Source organism: Odocoileus virginianus, unplaced genomic scaffold (genome assembly GCF_023699985.2).
Source record: "Odocoileus virginianus isolate 20LAN1187 ecotype Illinois unplaced genomic scaffold, Ovbor_1.2 Unplaced_Contig_32, whole genome shotgun sequence".
NCBI lineage: Eukaryota > Metazoa > Chordata > Mammalia > Artiodactyla > Cervidae > Odocoileus > Odocoileus virginianus.
Window position 1 is genome coordinate 196,694 of NW_027224349.1, and position 12,353 is coordinate 209,046.

Consider the following 12,353-nt stretch of genomic DNA (forward strand, 5'->3'; position numbering starts at 1 on the left):
AGCGGAAATGTTGCCCAGGTGTGGATATGTCTTGTGGTGAAAGTAACAACTGTTGCTGTAAGGAACAATACTGCACATGAACCTGGAATGTTAGGTCTGTGATTCCAGGTAAATGGGACATGAGTCAGGCAGGGGAAGGCAAGAGTGAACATCAACGTCTTAGAAATCAGTGAACTAAAATGCATGGGAATAGGTGAATGGAATTTAGATGACCATTATATATACTCCCGTGGGCAAGAATCCCTTAGAAGAAATAGAGTAGCCATCATAGTCATCAGAACAGTCCAAAATAAACTACTTGAGTGCAGTCTCAAAAATGACAGAATGATCTCAGTTTATTTCCAAGACAATTCAGTATAACAGTCATTCAAGTCTATGCCTCAACGAAGAAGCTGAATTTGAATGGTTCAGTGAAGAACTGGGAAACCTTCTAGAACTAACACCAAAAAAATATCTTTTTCATCTTAAGGAATTGGAATGCAAATGTACATAGTCAAATACCTTGCGTAACAGGCAAATTTGGCCTTGGAGAACAAAATGGGGGCGGGAGTGGGGTGGCAAAGTACAAAATGAAGCTGAGCAAAGCCTAACCAAGTTTTTCCAAGAGAATGCAAGTCATAGCAAACACCGTCTTCAAACAACCTCAGAGGTTATTCTACACATAGATATCACCAGATGGTCAGTACTGAAATCAGATTGATTATATTCTTTGCCACCAAGGATTGAGAAACTCTATATTCAGCGAAGAGAAGACCTACAGCTGGTTGTGGCTCACATCCAAGCTACTTATTGCAAAATTCAGGTTTAAATTGAAAGTGGGGAAGTTCAGTAGACCATTCACATATGACCTAAACAAATACCCTATGACTATTTAGCAGATGTGACAAATAAAGTCAAGGGATTATTAGTCTGGTAGACTGAGTGCCAGAAGAATTATGCATGGAGTTTGATATTGTTGGAGAGGAGGAAGTAACCAAAATAATCCTAAAAGAAAAGAAATGCAAGAAGGCAAAACTTCCCTGGAGAAGGGAATGTCACTCCACTCCTGTATTTTTGCCTGGAGAATAACTTGGACAGAGGGGTCTGGTGGGCTACAATCTATGGAGTCACAAACCATTGGACATAATTTAGCAAATAAGTACACAGATACAAACATGGCACAATGTTACATGCTATTTATATACCAGTTATAACAGAGGATTAATATTTTTCTCTTTTTTTTTATGCTTTTATTTTATATATTAGAAATTCTGACTTGTATAATTTTTCTTCTTCAAAAAACTAAATTTTCTTCCAGGCCAAGGCAGCTTTTTTCTAGCAAGTATAAATTTTTGTCCATCAGAAAAACTTTCTCTTTTACTCTTGAAGAATGTCTGGGGGTATAAAATTCTAGTGTGATTTTATTTTTATTTCCATTTGAATGTCTTCTTGCTTACATTTTGAAGAAGATGTGAATGTTATGTTTCGGTTGAGTTCAGTTCAGTTGCTCAGTCATGTCTGACACTTTGCGACCCCATGAATTGCAACACACCACGCCTCCCTGTCCATCTCCAACTTCCCGAGTTTACTCAAACTCATGCCCATCGAGTCAGTGATGCCATCCAGCCATCTCATCCTCTGTCGTCCTCTTCTCCTCCTGCCCCCAATCCGTCCCAGCATCAGGGTCTTTTCCAGTGAGTCAACTGTTCGCATGAGGTGACCAAAGTATTGGGGTTTCAGCTTCAGTATCAGTCCTTCCAATGAACACCCAGGACTGATCTCCTTTAGGATGGACTGGTTGGATCTCCTTGCAGTCCAAGGGACTCTCAAGAGTCTTCTCCAACACCACAGTTCAAAAGCATCAATTCTTCAGTGCTCAGCTTTCTTCACAGTCCAACTTTCACATCCATACATGACTACTGGAAAAACCACAGCCTTGACTAGATGGACCTTTGTTGACAAAGTAATGTCTCTGCTTTTTAATATGCTATCTAGGTTGGTCATAACTTTCCTTCCAAGGAGTAAGTGTCTTTTAATTTCATGGCTGCAGTCACCATCTGCAGTAATTTTGGAGCCGTAAAAAGTAAAGTGTGACACTTCTTCCACTGTTTCCCCATCTATATTATTATGTTTAGATGAGTATAAATGAGATTTTTTTATTTTCTGTGGTTCCATTGCATATTTTCTCTTATCTTTGATTTTATATAGTGTAAGTTTTATATGCCTAACTTTATTTAGGGTTTGCCCCTTTTTCCTTCTTGCTTTTACCCAGAACCTCTATATTCGTGTTTTCATACCTCTTTCATTGGTAGGGGATGTTTACGTATTTCTAGTTTGCTTATTGGCTTAAATTTTTATTTCTTTTAGCAAATGAGGAATTTGGGATCTATGTTACCTGATCAGGGATTGATTCTTGGGCCCCAGCAGTGAGAGTGCTGAGTTTTAAACATTGGACTGCCAGGGAATTTCTTCTTGGTTCATTTATTTCTGCTCTATCAACATTGCCGATTTGATACATCTTTTTAACTTTCTGTACAATTCTTGCTTATTCTGATTTGTTTGTTTGTGAACTGTTTTTGGTCTATTTTTCCTTCTTTTTCAGATTTAGGAATTTCTTTTCAGATACCCCCATGACAAATTACTTCTTTTTAGAATTCTTTGCATACTAAACTATAAAATTTTTTTCTCAGAATGCCATCATTTATGTTATGTCAGAGACTGTTCTTGTGTCTTGGTATGGGTTTTTAAGCTGTGCATCTGAGTTTTCCCATACCTTGTTGTGCTGGATAAAAGGAACTGCTATAATTAGGCTTTTAGTCATGTATTGGTAGAAGTATTGAGGTAGGGGATATTCTGCTATCTTATGATTTGGTCTTAGTCCTTGTGAAGCATGTGCCTCTCTACTTTGAACCTCATTAGTGCTTCATGCTTGTTTTTCCCCCTGTTCTTTCAGTAGAACTGAATGTGTAGATTCGGCTGGAGTTTGGTATTTCTCGCTTCTCTGGAGATGTTTTCGTTGTTTAATTGCTCAGTGGTATCCGACTCTTGAAACTCCATGAACTATAGCTCTCCAAGCTCCGCCGTCCATGGAATTCCCCAGGGAAGAATACTGGAGTGGGTTACCATTTCCTTCTCTAGGGGATCTTCCTGTCCCACAGATCATACCCATGTCTCCTGCACTGGCTGATAGATTCTTTACCACTGAGCCACCATGGAAGCCTCTGTGGACATGTAGGTCCTAATAAAAATTCCAGAAAATTAGCCTGTGATTAAGGAGCTTCTTCTGAGTGCCGATTTTGCTGTAAAGAAGAGAATCCTCTGGTATATTTCAGAAAGGGATGTTTTTCTGATATTGTCTGTGGTGTTTCTTTCCCCAGCAGAGTATCCATAGAGTTTTCTGGTCCCATTAATTTTAGTTTCTATTTTTCACTGCTTTTTCCAAAAAAAACTTTTGGACACAGCAGTTTAATCTGTATTCTTTTACTACCATGAGACTGCTTAATTGTTTTTAAGGAAGAAATGGCTAGTTCCGGATCTCTTATATGTTTTACTGAATCATTAGTAAAGGATTTAATTTTCCCTACCCTGTAAGTTGTGTTTTCACTTTTTCTTGATGGTGTCCTTTGAAGCATGAAAGTTTGGGTGAAAATTTTGTTTTAACTGCTTTATTTTTGATGACATAGCTAAGAAAGGTTTATCTGGTAGTCATGCAGACATACTCTTTGTTTTGTTGTAAGAGTTTCATAGTTATATGTCTTATATTAGGTCATTGGCTCCATCTTGAGAGAATTTTTCTCTTTAGTAAAAGGTTCATGTCTAACATTTATTCTTTTCACTATGGGTTTCTATAGTTTCCGTACATTTCTTCATTGAATAACTTTGGCACCTTTGTCAAGAGAGTAACACATTTTTATTTAGATTTAAGTTCCTTCCTAGTGCTAAGTGTTTTATTTATATAGAATGTATCTTGTCAGAAATTTAGATTATTAACTGTATGTTCTCTTAATTGTATTACTATAATCCACATAGGCAGGGTTAAGATAAAAAATTTTATATTAGACATAGAAAACCTTAAATCTTTATTCACCTATAACTTGTTTTTGTAGGCACACACACTCCTGTCAATTTAAAATGTGTACTTTAGCTTGATTGGCATTTATAAGTAATGTTGATAGCAAGACTATAGAACTTTGCTTTCATTTTCTTTTATTATCACTTTAATTTGTGTCAAATAGAAGAATATACACATTTCATTCTTATTTAAGAGTTCATATAGGAAAAACAAACTCTGGTCTTTTGGTGCAGTGTGCCTATAGCAAACTACTTTTCAAATCATAATCAGTAGCACTCATGTAGATATGATTATTTTATTTAGTTGTGTAATGGGAAGTATAGTATGTAGGAGGGTACTAAAATATGAGTGTTTTTGCTTAATTTGTAGGAGGAAAATGAGAAAAGAATGCAACATAGAGAATATTCAGATAATGAATCCACTTCTTCAGATAAGTAAGCAAATTTTAGTTTGCATTCAGTGTTCCTGTCAAAAGGCATGAATTTACTTTTGTTGTTTTCTTTTTAAGTACTGGAAGGAGAAGGAAAGGACCTTTTAAAACTATAAAATTTGGGACCAACATTGACCTTTCTGATGACAAAAAGTAAGACCTCCTGTTCTGTTTCCATTAAGTACAAACAGAAATGTAGAACTGAAATTTGCCTACTTTTATATTTTCTTTAATCCAGTAGTTATCCTGTTTTTGTGTGTTGACGGAGAAGTTTTTGCTAGCATTTTGAAATTATTTTTATTAGATTTTGGAATGGTACTTTTGTTATCAATATCAAAACAGTTTTACAGATGTGCAAATAAACATATAAGATTATCACACTTTTTTTAGTTTTTTAAATATTTCATTTATTTATTGTCATTTGACCCTGCTGGGTCATCCTTGCAGCATATGGACTTTCTCTAATTTCCACAAGCAGCATTTACTCTCTAGTTGTGTGTTTGGGCTTCTCACTGTTGTGGCCTCTTTCATTGCAAAGCACAGGCTCTAGGAGCACGGGCTTCAATAGTTGCAGCACTTGGGCTCAGTAGTTGTGGCTCACCAGCTCAATTGCTCTGCAGCATGTGGAATCCTACTTTGCCGACCAGGATTTAACCTGTCTTCCCTGCATTTGCAGATGAATTCTTAACCACTAGAACCAGGGAAGTCCCATAAATTTTTATCTGTTTCTTTTAGGACTTGTTTGAAAAAGAAGCTAAAAACTAGTTCTTTTAACCTTAAGCATTTGAAACTTGAAGATTTAACTGTTTTCTGTTTGGATTGAAAGATTTGGGGGTTAGTTGTCATTAATGTTTGCAACAATATCACACTTTCAAAATATCATTTTATTTCAGGTGGAAATTGCAGCTACATGAGCTGACTAAACTTCCTGCTTTTGTGCGTGTTGTATCAGCAGGAAACCTTCTAAGCCATCTTGGTCATACCATACTGGGCATGAATACAGTTCAATTATACATGAAAGTTCCAGGGAGTCGGACACCAGGTTATTTTTATGAAATAACTTATTTTGCATAGCTAAAATAGAGTTGATCAAATGTGGTAGATGCACCTGTAGCGTTTCCCATTTGTAATTAATGAAGTCAGTGAGATTTTAAAATTCTTTTTAGTAGGCAAAAATACTGTAAGTATTCTTACAATTAAAGATGAAAGTATCAATTTATTCTCTCAATATAATTTTTATTCTTTTTATATGTAACCATCAGAAAAATTTTACCCTAGCAAAGGTATTAACACAGGCAGTCAAAGTCTTTGTCTTGGCCCCATTGACAGCAAACTGTCAGTTTTCCACATTTTTTCACCACAGTTACAGTTCTTACTAATAATGAACTAATATGTGTCCTATATGGTATAAAACTTCACTGAAAATACTTAAAATATATTATACACTATATTTTTAAAACTATCTCGTATGTACCTTATTGGGATTCCAAGTCAGCATCCCCTTTTGTCAGTATAGCTACAAATGTATATCTGTTAGAGCTATTCTGTGGAAAAATTTTATGTTTGATCTTTTTCTGTTTTTTTTCTTGTAAGCCCCAGCTGGCCAGTCCTCCCCATGCATCTCCCCAATCCTGTATGTTTCATATATTTAATCCTTAAAATTTTTTTTCTGAAACTAGGTACTGCCAAACACTATCAGTCTATGTGTTTACTTTATTTAGCTTATTTAGTTGGTTGGAAGGCATTTACAGAACTCTCTTAAGATTTGTTTCTCTTTTTTTTTTTAACTTTTACGTCTTCTCTTTGCACTTAGTTGCATTTCAGATGCAGTTTTTTCAGTTGAAGATCACAAGTAAAAGAAGGCTTTTACAGTATAAAATGTTCTCTGCACTTGTTATTTAGCTTTGATTGTGTTAATGAAAGTTATAGTTTGTCAAGCAGCAATATGAATTATAAGGGCATAAGGTCTCTGTTATTACGGCTTAATTCTTATGTTGTAGCATGAAAACATATATGGATAGAACATAAATTGATGCCATATTTGAGTCCCAAGAATTTTAATTAAAAGAATGTTTATTTCACAGCAGACCATAGTGTGCTCTCCCCTGGTTTAAATCATAAAGTTTCATTCAATACAAATATAAAATCATTCTCTTTGCATTGACATAGTTTATGTCATAGGTGACAATTGAAGTGCTTAATAATTTTAAGTCCCAGTCTCTGGACAGCTGTCAGATGGTAGCAGAAAAAAACAACTCAGCTATATGGTGATGTGTACAGCCTACAGGTCATTTTGTTTGTTTGTTTTTCTGATGTTTTCTTCAGTACATTCTCACTGTAGAATAACCAACTAATTTTTAAAAGAAGAATATTTGTTGCTTATTTCATGAGTTTGGATTCCCAACTTTGGTAATTGGAATCTGCTGAAAAGCTTTCCAGAGAAATAATGAATCATTTTGAGGATGAGATATCATTATTTAATAGCTTCTCAGGGATATTAATGTACAACTGGGAATAAAACCCAGTTATTGAAATGTTTATTCCCAGGATTATTGCAAATTTAGATAGTACTGTTTTATCAGTATTTGGATCAAGTGGAAAGAAATATGAATAATTTTAATAGTTGAAAAGGTATTTAATGTATTGGCCTTCTTTGTCATTAATACTTAATACTGGGCAAGAATGTTACTTTTCAGGATTTTTAATGTGTATGATACTAGAGTAGATCCATCAAGATTTATTTGTATTTGAAAATTATTTCATTTGATTTAGAATATTTTATAAAAGTAAGTATGTGACAGGTGAAGTGAATCACAGAAGATGAAAAGCTTTTTTTTTTTTAATGTAAAATCTGAGGGGCTGAAGCCAGATTTAGTGTATTATTCTTTGTCATTTATGCCTAGAAGTCTTGGGATGTTTCATTTGTTTGTCATTACATTAACAGTATCCTCTGGAACTCAGAAGGAATTCCTTAGAGAAAATATGTCATGTGTTTTAGTCAGCTTCTGTAATTCATAGAAAAATAGTTCTAAGTGTTTTTTTAGTTGGTAAACATTTTGTCTGTTCTTACATAAAAGAAATGATACTTTATATAACACACTTTACCTACTGAAATGAGCTTTTTAAATGTGTTCTTAAAAATTTAGAGGCTATATTCTGAGGCTATATTAGATTACCCATCTCTACCTGTGGTGGAAAAGGTATAAGCATTTACAGTATGTAGCAATATGAAATTGGAAGGTTTATAAGACTTAACAGGTTGCTAAGTCACCAGTTACATTTTGAAAATAATATCATTCATTCATGTTTTTCTTTTACCTTTTTATGTTGTATTGAAGTATATAGCTGATTAACAGTGTTTAATGTGGACAGCAAAGTACTCACTCATACATACACATGGATCCATTTCCCCCCAAACTCCTGTCCTTTCCAGGCTGCCACATTGAGCGGAATTCCCTGTCCTGTACAGTAGGTCCTTGTTGGTTCTCCATGTTAAATACTGTGGTGTATACTTGTTACATTGTGTACCTGTCCATCCCAAACTCCCTGACTGTCCCCTTCCCCTCCATTTCCCCCATGGTAACCATAAGGTTATTAGAGAGTATTGAGCAGAGTTCCCTTCCTTTGCTGTACAGCAGGTCCTTGTTAGTTGTCTAGCACTGTGTACATGTCCATCTTAAACTTGCTAAATTTCCTTTATCCCCATCCTTTCTCCTTGATGACCATAAGGTAATCACAGAGTATTGAGCAGAGTTCCCTGTGCTGTCCAGCAGGTCCTTGCTGGTTCTCCATGCTACATACAGCAATGTGTCCATGTCCATCCCAGACTCCCCAACAATCCCTTCCCCCATCCTTCACCCTGGTGACCATCAGGTTATCACAGAGTATTGAGCAGAGTTCCCTGTGCTGGCCAGCAGGTCCTTGCTGGTTCTCCATGTTAAATACAGCAGTGTGTCCATGTCCATCCCAGACTCCCTGACCATCCCTTCCCCCATCCTTCCCCCTGGTGACCATCAGGTTATTACAGAGTATTGAGTAGAGTTCCCTGTGCTGTCCAGCGGGTCCTTGCTGGTTCTCCATGTTAAATACAGCCATGTGTCCATGTCCATCCCAGACTCCCTGACTGTCCCTTCCCCCATCCTTCCCCCTGGTGACCATCAGGTTATTACAGAGTACTGAGCAGAGTTCCCTGTGCTGGCCAGCAGGGCCGTGGTTATCCATTTTAAATATAGCAGTGTGCATGTAAATCCCAAACTCCCTGACTGTTCCTTCCCTGTACTCTTCCTTTCAGCAACCACAGCTTTGTTCTCCATGTCCTCATTTGTTAATTTTTGGTACTCTTTGTGAGATGGGGTAGTTTACAGAAAAGAAAGTAGTAACACTGATAATAGCTAATATTTATTACTTATTCATATGGCATTCATTATTCTGTAAGCATTTATTTTTCACCCAGTCCACAAAACAGCAGTAATTTAATGGCACATTTCTTTCATTGACTTTAGGATGGACAGGTACACACTGCTACATGTACACACTGTTCATTTCATTTATAGTCTCATCATGACTTTTTTCCTTTTACATTTTAGGTCACCAAGAAAATAACAACTTCTGTTCTGTTAACATAAACATTGGTCCAGGTGATTGTGAATGGTTTGTTGTTCCTGAAGGTTATTGGGGTGTTCTTAATGACTTCTGTGAAAAGTAGGTTTCTAAACTAAATTTTCTTTGGAAATAATTGTGAGAAAAGTTATTATGAAGGGCAGTTATACCTGCTGTTGTTTAAGAGTTGGAAATGATATTGTTACAGTAACATACTTGATTAAGAATTGAATGTAATTCTCATACTTGTCATGTATGGTTATTTTTAAATTGATACACTTATTTCATATACTAAATTCTTTAATATTTTAGAAGTTATTTACTCATAGTTTATTTACTAAAAAGTATGTCAGAGTGGTTAAAAAAACAGTACTCCAAATTTCTCTCAATTACTGGTAATGTATGATCAGGTTTTTCTGCCTTATGTGTAAGGTTTACTGTTGATATAATGAATTTTTTAATAAAATTTATTTCTTTACGTTATATCATGTGGTATTTTTACACATACATTGCAGTGATTCTTTTTAGGAAGAACTAATTTTTTTATGGAGGAGGAAATGGCAACCCACTCCAATATTCTTGCCTGGAGAATTTCATGGAAAGAGGAGCCTGGCAGGCTACAGTCCATGGGGTTGCAAAGAGTCAGACATGACTAGGCAACTAACACACAACTATTTTTAGGGTTTACTTTTCTTCTATTTCAAATATCTTAGGAAAGATATACATTCCAAGATGTACTTGGAAAAGACAGCTGATATCCCCAAAGTTTAAACTGCAGTAATGATGTATTTTAAATTGTAGAAATCACATGTGTCTTCTCAACTTCTGTAATTTTGTTTTGCAGAAGGATACTGCTTGTAATGTTTATAATTTCAATAGTTTATTTTATGGTTGCAGATAACATGTTATCTTAAAATCAACTGCTGTTTTGAATTTTTGATAAAGATGTTTGATCTGTTTGCCATCTTTGGCATCCTTTTTTTAAATGGAAGTTTCTCCAGTTTCATATTGGTAATACTGGGTGAAATAGTACTAAAGTTTATAGTGTGCTTGAGAAGAGTTGAATAGTTGCCCCTGAGCATGTCGGGCCCCAGAGTACCTGATTATAATAGTGCTTACCTGTTTGTCAGCACTCATTAATAGGTAGATTTTATTGTATGTGTATTAAATCTAAGTAAAATCTACATTAAACTAAAAAACTAATTTATTTTCAGTGTAATTTGAAAACAACATTTGTATTTTGAAAAGTAAGTTTAGACATATGGTACCAAAATAAGTAAGTAAGTGTACCTCTTCTCTTCTGTTGTTACTTTTCTTCAATTGCTTCTTCTATTCTAGAGCCCTATTCTGAAGTTCTGACAGTACTATTAAGTTTTATTAAACTATATAAAGTGATAGCATTTTCTAATCTCTTAAAAGTATCTTTTCATCTTTGATGAGACATTAAAAAAACTTTGTCCAGTAACATTATTCATTTTTTTCAGAAATAATTTGAATTTTTTGATGAGTTCTTGGTGGCCCAATCTTGAAGATCTTTATGAAGCAAATGTTCCTGTATATAGGTTTATTCAAAGACCTGGAGATTTGGTCTGGATAAATGCAGGCACCGTGCACTGGGTTCAGGCTGTTGGCTGGTGCAACAACATTGCTTGGAATGTTGGCCCACTTACAGGTATTATAAATAATGTAATAACAGTAATAAACATAAGTAGTACATTTTAAAAATTCTAATGATGAGTTAGAAAATAACTCACTAAAAGTTCAAGTACTTTGACCTAGAAGAAATACAGTTGTTACTATACAGAAAGTGAATTCTAGCTAAGACAGGTATATAGAAGAGAAAATTTTAGCTAATTCGAAAAGTATGCTTTTGCAGATAAGACAATATACTTTTGGTGTTTTAGAGCATTGAATTTTTTTTTATAAAAGAAAACTTGTGGAAAGAATAACAATAATTATTTTTTAGACTTTTTATTTTTTCTAATATACCACATGAGATGTTTTGTCAAACTCTGTTTAATATATGCAGGATGAAAAAGTTTGGCATTTTGGTCCAGAAATATCTGATGACTCCTACCTTGTTTATCTTTGTAAATTTTGTGACTTTGGATAAGTGTTTTGAAATATTATAGGCTCATTCTTTCAATCTGGAAAATGAGAAATCCTTTTAGTCCAAAGAAGTGAGGGCTTCACAGATGTAATAAAGGCAAGCCTAATGCCAGGCACATGGTGGAGAGTTCTGACAAAACATGGTCCACTGGAGAAGGGAATGCCAAACCACTTCCCCATTCTTGCCTTAAGAACCAAATAAACAGTATGAAAAGTAAAAAACATATGATACCAGAAGATGAGCCGCCAAATAATAGATGCCAAACTTACTCCTGAGAAAAGGCTCTAGAAGAATTGAAGAGGCTGAGCCAAAGTGGAAAGAGCACGCAGTTGTGGATGTGTCTGGTGCAGAAAGTAAAGTCTGATGATATTAAAAAAATTGCATAGAATATTTCATGTGCATTCATGTTCATAATTTATTCATAGTTCCACAAATTAACACAGAATTCCTAGAGTGTTGGTTCCATGAATCTAGATAAATTGGATGTGAGCAAGCAGAGATAGCAAGAATGAACATTGACTCTTAGGAATCAGTCAAGTAAAAGGGATGAGAATGGGTGAATTTAATTCAGATGACCATTACATCTACTATTTTGGGTAAGAATCCCATGGAAGAAATGGAGTAGGTCTCATAGTCAACAAAGCATTATGTGGACGTAATCTCAAAAACGACAGAATGATCTGTTTTGTTTCCAAGGCAGACCTTTCAACATCACAGTAACCCAAGTCTGCGGCCCAGTCACCAGTGCCAAAAAGCTGAAGGTGAACAGTTGTATGAAGAACTACAAGATCTTCTAGAACTAACACCAAAAAAGGTGTCCTTTTCATCGTAGGGGACTGGAATGTGAAAGTAGGCAGTCAAGAGATACCTGACCATGGAATACAAAATAAAGCAAGGCAAAGCCTCACCCAAGTTTTGCCAAGAGCACATACAGATCATAGCAAAAACCCTCTTCCAACAACACAAGGGACACCTCTACAGCTGAACGTCTCCAGATGGTCAATACCAAAATCAGATTGATTGTATTCTTTGCAGCCAAAGATGGAGACACTACAAAATAGCAGCAACAGGACCTGGAGTGTCTGTGATTCAGATCATGAGCTTTGTAAAGCAAAATTAAGGCTTAATTTAAAGAAAGTAGGGAAAGCCATTAGACCATTCAG

General features: G+C 35.4%; 1 protein-coding gene across 1 annotated transcript in view; it reads left to right on the top strand.

The window, feature by feature from the left end:
- Positions 1-12,353, top strand: part of LOC110132250 (lysine-specific demethylase 6A-like) — a 156,186-nt gene that overhangs the window by 123,605 nt on the left and 20,228 nt on the right. Inside the window, exons 21-25 of the mRNA XM_020885462.2 lie at positions 4,421-4,485; positions 4,560-4,634; positions 5,375-5,523; positions 9,068-9,182; positions 10,565-10,752. Coding sequence (XP_020741121.2) covers positions 4,421-4,485; positions 4,560-4,634; positions 5,375-5,523; positions 9,068-9,182; positions 10,565-10,752 — 592 coding nt within the window. The remainder of the gene's footprint in view (positions 1-4,420; positions 4,486-4,559; positions 4,635-5,374; positions 5,524-9,067; positions 9,183-10,564; positions 10,753-12,353) is intronic.